The sequence below is a fragment of the Lonchura striata genome, chromosome 2, assembly GCF_050655825.1.
Source record: "Lonchura striata isolate lonStrDom1 chromosome 2, ASM5065582v1, whole genome shotgun sequence".
Taxonomy (NCBI): Eukaryota; Metazoa; Chordata; class Aves; order Passeriformes; family Estrildidae; genus Lonchura; species Lonchura striata.
The window spans coordinates 45,690,920-45,698,133 of NC_140704.1; the positions used below are offsets into that span (position 1 = coordinate 45,690,920).

The 7,214-nt window shown below is 48.0% G+C and overlaps 1 protein-coding gene across 1 annotated transcript; it reads right to left on the bottom strand.

Annotated features, from left to right (window-relative positions):
• Window positions 1–237: 237 nt before the first annotated feature.
• TMEM158 (transmembrane protein 158) lies at window positions 238–6,244 on the bottom strand. The gene has a single exon (XM_077786696.2). The coding sequence runs from the start codon at window positions 6,029–6,031 to the stop codon at window positions 5,051–5,053; it is 981 nt and encodes a 326-aa protein (XP_077642822.2). The 5' UTR covers window positions 6,032–6,244; the 3' UTR covers window positions 238–5,050.
• Between the last annotated feature and the right edge of the window lie 970 nt (window positions 6,245–7,214).

Genomic DNA, 7,214 nt, shown 5'->3' on the forward strand with positions numbered 1-7,214 from the left:
GGTTTTCCCAACGTGCAGATCCAGGGACTCTGATTGACATATAAATGCTCAAACTGCTACACTCGATAATGAACTCAAACTTTATAAAAAGTTGGAGATGTGATTGTGAGACTGAAGCCTGCCCACAGATCTAATTAAACACCATCCAGATATTGCCAATAAATACCTTTAATATCCCAATTATTTTCACACCAGACTGCTTTCTTCCTCTTCACAGTAGAACAGAAACACAACAACTGGGCTAAGCTACTTTATTGTTATTATTATTATCATTATGATTTACAATTATTTTGGACAACTTATTTAATCAGAACTATTATGAAGATGGGACAAGAAATACAGTAACTTATCTGTCAAAAGCTGCTATCAGTTCCAAATCATGGAAGAGAATTTTTTTTCCACAAAAAATCACATACAAAATCACAATGTGAAACACTCAAATGCACTTCTGATCTTCACTGAAATGTTCAGCTTCTGAGAGGAAAAATGAAAACTGTTTTTTTGTTTAAAAATATGCTTTTAAAAATCAGTTACAGACTAAAAAGATTTCTTATTCTTTGAAATCTGAATGCTTTTGGGATTTGATACTTACATGCTTTCCCAGAATCATTACAAATGCTTTTTTGCAAAGTCAAGGCCTCTCCTTGAAATAGATTGAAAAAAATTTACATTTATTCTGTAAAATTCCTTGAAAAATAACTGACATTTTCATACTAAAGAAAGAAGCTAACTTCCAAGCTGGCAAGGCCCTACATTGGACTGAGAAATCCTGGCTTTAGATTTATAAACTACGTGAATAAAAACCAAAGAGAAACAAGAACATCATACCTACCCTTACATCTTTATCTATATCTTCAAAATAAATCCTTTGATCTCCAGTTCTACAAAACTTCAATTAACTATTTGATTTCACTAGGCTTTTGTTCGGCCCTTGTGATCACATGATGCTCGCCCCGGAGATACTTTTATTTAGCAAGCAGATGTCATGATGAATAATACTTCTTCAGCCAACCGCAGCTTTTAATTAGGTTTTTTTAGGGTCTGGTTCAGTAGCCCTTATTCATATTGAGTAACATTCATTGCACAAATAGTCCTGCTGTTGCATTAATCATTGAAAGCACTGGTGAACTAAACCCTGGATAAGTAACAACTCTTACATTTAACTTAGTATGTCAGTTTTGCCCAAATATCCAAATGCCTCCTGACATACAGAAATGCTTGATTACTGACAACCTTATTGAGCAACAGTGTGCTTACATAATATATAACTATTATTACACTGTACTACATTTTTGTATTTTTATTATTGGAATCAATGTGACACTAAGCAACAGCAAAACCATGTCCACACTAAAACTACATATTCCTCTGTATACTTCTGCTTCTAAAACATCTGTGAAACATAATTAAGAAAACAGGTGAAAGATTAAATTCTGAGGTCTGAATATACAGGAAAAAAAAACCCAGTCTAACACTAGCATACAAGCCTAGTACCTTGTAATGCTGAATGTCAAGATTATTCCTGGCTTCTGGCATGAAAACAAAAATCTGTAACAGAGTAGAATTACATTTTAAAAAGTAAATCAAGAAAGTCCCTCTGTTCCTAGATATCCCTTACTTTCCAACAAACACTCATATGTAAATAAAATCAGGATAACTTACCAGGAAACACAAGCCAAAAAATAGTGAAGGAAAATCAGTCCTACTTTCTCAGTATTATTTGTTTCTCACCGTCCCTTTTCTCACTTGTGCTCTAACTTTCTGTTCTACAGAGTGAGTCCTCATATGTAGGTAGATATATACAAATATATGCCCTCCCTGAGTACGTAAAGGATTATACATGGTGACTAATCTGCTCTCGTGATGACCCTGCTACCAGCTGGTCTTAAAAATAAATCCGAATGAATAAAAATGGCTTAGACTGAACTCCAGCTAATAGACAATAAAGCTCCACTCCCAGTGCAGAAGAAAATAAACAGACATTTCAGTGTCTAAACTTGTAATCTTTAACTAGCTGGCATGCAGATATATAATTCCACATTGCCCTGGGCTTGCCTTTTCCAGGTTACATTCACATGGAATTCCCATGGATGAAGGCAAAAGTTACTCAAAATTATAGTTTACTTACAGTCACAGTAGTACAGCTACAGGAGCAGAGTTATTGATGTTGGGTGGAACAGTGACTGAAGAAACTCACCGTTTGCATAGTGCATTTCCACTGTCTGTTTCTTACAGGAGAAGCCCTGCTGCCACCCCACTGAAACCCGAGGTTCAGGGAGTTAAGAGTCAGCCTAAAGCCTGTACAGCAGGTAGTCCCTGTGTCCCCTGCTGTGCCCTAAACTCCTCTTTAAGGCACAGAAACAGGACCGGTCTCTGTCTGCAAAGGGAACATGCTCATGCACACGGTCACTGTGATCTAAGGAAACGCCTGCCCTAACCCACATTGTGTCTGAGATCAGCACTCCCTGAAAACATTGAAGTTTTTTGTATCCTGGACAAGACTTGCCTTTGGAGTTTGTTTAATACCATGCCTGTGTTTTAAACATTCTGTCTTAGCAGATTTTTAATAAAGCTCCAGTTACAAGTGTATTTATAAAATAAGAAAATCCCTCTCTTGTATCATGTTTTTTAAGTGAAGCAGCAAAATATTCTGAGTGTGGTGTGGCACTGTCTATTCATGAAGTTTGTATTCAAGCTGATATTGATAGAAGTTAGAAAAACAAGCCATTTTGTACCAGTTTTGGTGTACCACCTGCTACATGTCTGCAAGAACTGCAAAATAATGTCTTTAATAACTGAAGTTGCCTGTTTCAGACAGTAACACCATTCCCTTGTTTATGTTGATGCAATTCAGAAAAAAAAAACCAATATCATATCACTGGTAAAATAAGGATAAGCAAAAAAGAGATTCAACCCTTGAGTTTAAGCACAGGCTCCCGGCACCACAGTGAGGACTATACATCATGAATTAATAAAGCCAGAAAATTGCTAACTCTACCTAACTAAAAATTGCTAACTCTACCTAAATGCATCTCATTCAAAAGATGAAATTATTCCCTAGCATGGCAACTTTTCTGAGGTCTATTCCATATGTAGAACATTTCTCTTTTGAGAGGGTGTTAGCCCTATCTTCATGTTTTCCTGCTAGCCCTGCTTTTCAGTATGAAGAGGTGTCTCTGTTACACCAGAGATAATAGGCAAAGAATTGCACTCCAGCATGTCAAATATCTGACAAGAGTTTGCACAAGGTGGAAATGACACTGTATTACACATCAAGGAAAGAAAATAGAGGCTCTCTAAATTAGGTGTACAGGGCCAGGTGCCCTTTGGATCAACAGGTCAAGAGAGCACTTCCCACAGCGATCAGATCCTCTGCTTTCTGAAAATAATGCCACTGAAATGTTACTCAAGTGACAACCCCACAAGAGGATTAACAGGAGGAACAGTGGGTGTAGAGGCAGCCTAGTAACATGAAGCATTTTTAAATCTCGATTTATTTCTGCTGTTTGTCAATATTTTTTCTCTGTCTTTTTGTCCAGACAGCATACACATAGAGCATGCATTTATTTTATTTTGTTGTCAGTTAAAAATTATGGGAATCCTAAGAATTTAATCCTTCCCGACTTTTCATCCAGTCATTTCCACCATACATTATGAATACACCAAATTAGCCCCAAGCAAATTCATGCATTCCTAGCAAATTAAATACATTGATGTTGACCAAAAAAAGAGAATTCCTATTGCAAATATTCGTCACTTAGCTCATATTGTGGTTTTAGAAACTTCAGCCGGACTAATCATGTCTAAGGCAAATGAAACAACTTTTTATAAGGCTAAACAGTTGGAAGTATACAACAAATGGTATTTCAGGCTACACAGCTGTCTGCTCAAACAAGAGAGAAGAAATCTTTCTTCTCTGTACCCTTGTGCAGCAGCACCTGGAATCTAGTTCTGGACTGGCAGCTCCTGCCTTCTCACCCCACAGACTTGCTGTGAGCAGCCCTGCAGACTGGTTGATGAAAAAGAGGTACAGTATCACTGTGTCTCCAACAAATACACTGCATCTAAGCTGGTTTTGAGAAATGAACTTTGAGGAAGTCAAGAGACTTGCCCCACGCTGTTTAGCACAAGTCAGAATAGGCTTCATTTCCCCAGGACTGAAGCAACCCAACCTCAAACTGAGGAGAAAGCTGTAGTCTGTGGAGATGTGAAGATGAAACTGCTTTGGAGGATCTCTGGCACAGCTGTGTTCCCCACCCAACCCTGGTGTAGGCACACAGACCCACACCTCCTGCACAAATAGGGCAAGCACCGGTCAGAAAGGGTTTGCGATTCTCCTTTTGCCACCAGCAGCCCCATTTCTCGGGGAAAGGAGTTTGTGGCAGGTTCGCAGACAGGAAGGCCAGCCAAACCCTCTGTTCCACCCTGGAGGAAACAGACCAACAAAAGGCTATAGTGGCTCCAGAAAGAAAACTTCTGTATTAAAAGCCAAATAACGCGGAGCTACAATAATAAATACACACTATCTCAACCAGGAAATAAAGTGTGAAAGGTCCATTAAAGTTCAGCTTCAGCAGTAACAATATATATACCCCATCAGTTCCCCATTCTGTCAAAGAGAGAGATTCCTTTCTGTCCATAAAGGAAAAACCCGTTCAAACCATATCCTATACAAAAACGCTACTCTGACAACAAATGCAGCCGAATAGGAGGGTCTTTGATTTCCTCCACTGAATTGTTAGGGAGCCTTTCTTGCCCTTTTTTTTTTTTTTTTTTTTTTTTTCCTGGAGGGGGAGGGATTGTTTGGTGGTTGGGTTGGGTTGGGTTTTTTTACTAAAAGGTTCGTTTAAAACGGGTATTAAAGATATAAAACGCGCACATATGATTTGGTCCCCTCGCGGCCGCTGCCCTCGGGGCCGGGCCGGGCGGTGAGGCGGCCACACGTCCCGCCGCGCACCTGTGGCACGCTGCAAACGAGAAAAATGCGACAGAGTCCGTCCCGCGTCCCTCCACAGCGCAAGACGAAGAGAAGGGGGGTCCCCGGGAGAGGCTACTTGGCGGCGGTGGCGGTGCCGGCGGCGGTGCCGCGGCGCTGCTCCATGCCGTTCGGCAGGAATCCGGCGATGATGGGCACGGGCCAGATGAGGGCGGCCACGCTCCACACGATGATGACCAGAGTCATGAAACACGCCACCAAGGTGGATTCGATGGGCTTGCGGTTCATCCGCCAGCCCGGCTCGCCCTTCAGCTCCTCCAAGCTGAAATCCAGGCAGCAGAAATTCAGCGGCTCCCCTTGCAGCCAGTACTGGCCGGGCTCGGCCGCCGGCGGGTAGGAAAGCGAGGAGGAGGAGGAGGAGGAGGAAGAGGCGGCGGCGGCCGCGGGGGGCTGGGGCTGGGGCGCGGCGCCCCGCAGCCGCCCGACCCGCCTGCTCCGCACCCAGCTGCAGCCCACGCACAGGCGCAAGTCCTGCTGGGCGCCGCCGGCCGCCAGCCCCAGGTGCTCGATGAGCAGCGGCGGCCCCACGCGGTGGAAGGCGGCGGAGAAGAAGGCTCGTCCGTGGCTGTTGGTGGAGAAGAGCAGGAGGTCGCACTGGATGCCCAGCGGGCGGCTCCAGCGCACCAGCAGCGAGCTCAGCATCTGCCGCTGCACGCTGATGTTGCAGTGCGGGTCCTCGGCGGGCTGCGGCTGCCCCTGCGGCTGGGGACGCTGCTGCTGCTCCTGCCCCGGCTGCTCCTGCCCCGGCTGCTCCTGCCCCGGCTGCTCCTGCCCGGAGGTGGTGGGAGCGGAAGAGAAAGGCTCTTGGCTAGGGGCAGCCGGCGTGCCCGGGCTATCGGTGCTACCTTCCTCCTTGCTCGCTGCCCCGTCGAGGTCCATCTCGAGGCTCGCCAAGGAGCGGGAGGAGGAGTTGGCAGGGGGCAAGAAGAGCTCCTGCTCCTGCTCCTCCTGCCCGCTGGCAGCCGCCGAGGGGCTCCAGCCCTGGCAGGGCGGCAGGCAGGCGGCCAGCAGTGCCGGGAAGAGCAGTGGCAGCATGGCATTAACTTAGAGCCGGAGAGGAGGGAGAGGAGGAGGAGGAACGGGAGGCTGCATGGCGCTGCCGGCTGCCATCTGGGAAAGGAGGCACGGCGCTCTCGCCGAGTGAGCGAGAGAAAGGGAAGGAGGGTGGAGGCAGGCGAGGGGGTGGGAGCGGGGCTGGGGCTGCCGCGGCGGCGAGCCGAGCGAGCCGGGAGCCTCGGTGACGGCAGTGGCTCCCCCCTTCCCCGCCTCCTCCGCCCCCGGCCCGGCCCGGCAGCGCCCCGGCGGGAGGAGCCGTGCGCCCGCCCGGCCCCGCTGCCGCGCCCGGCCGAGCCGGCCCGGGCCGGCCGCGCTCCGTGCCCCGTGCCGCGGGCTGGCAGCGGCCGCTGTCCCCTCCGCCGGGGACCGTCTCCCCACAGGGTCCCCCTCTCCTCCGCCGCCACCGCGCCGGGCTCCCCGCGTCCCTGTCCAAGGGGACAGCCGGAGCCTCCCAGCTCCACCGCCGCCGTCGCGACCGCCGCTCCGCCTCCTCGGTGGGCAAGGGGGACGCAAAGCCACGGGCAGCGCCTTTCCGCCGCCGCCTCGGGCCGGGGCGGGGGGCGCGGATCCGGGAATAGCATCCAGGAGCCGACTGCACGCGCTTTCACCGCCACTTCATAGGAGGGGAACGGGACGGGACTGGGGAGACGCGGAGAAAGGGAGTTTAAACTCGGTGGCTGCGTCCTCCACAGCGGTGCCCTCCAAGTCCGGGCTCGGCCCCGGGATCTGCCTGGCCTTGGGTCGCAGGCATCCCACCCATGCGACGGGCGCTGTCGCTCCTTGTAGCAAAGAGTTAAACGAGGAATCTGCTTGCAAGCAGCACAAAGCTCCTAAGGGTTGTAGCCGTGAGATTTGACAGCGTTTTTGAAGCGCTGCTTTACAAGCATGGTATTTATAAACAGACCAGATGGTCAGGCTTGTTTTGTGACCCTATGCTAGTTACAATATTACTCTTGACACGGTTTGAGGCTTGCTTTGTTGCAGTTTCACACTCGGAGCCTCGGGGAGGGGCAGAGCTAATGACTCAAATGATGAATGTTTCTTAGTCTTTACTCGGAGCAGAGGATGGGATAGAGTTACATTATCCTGGCAGGCATTCGCAACTGAGACTGTTTCCTTTGTATTTGCAGAACTTTTTTGAAAAATAGAGATGCAAAAGGGG

What these genes read in the sequence shown, in the direction of transcription:
- TMEM158 (XM_077786696.2), bottom strand. Translation starts at nt 6,031, where the DNA reads ATGCTGCCACTGCTCTTCCCGGCACTGCTGGCCGCCTGCCTGCCGCCC.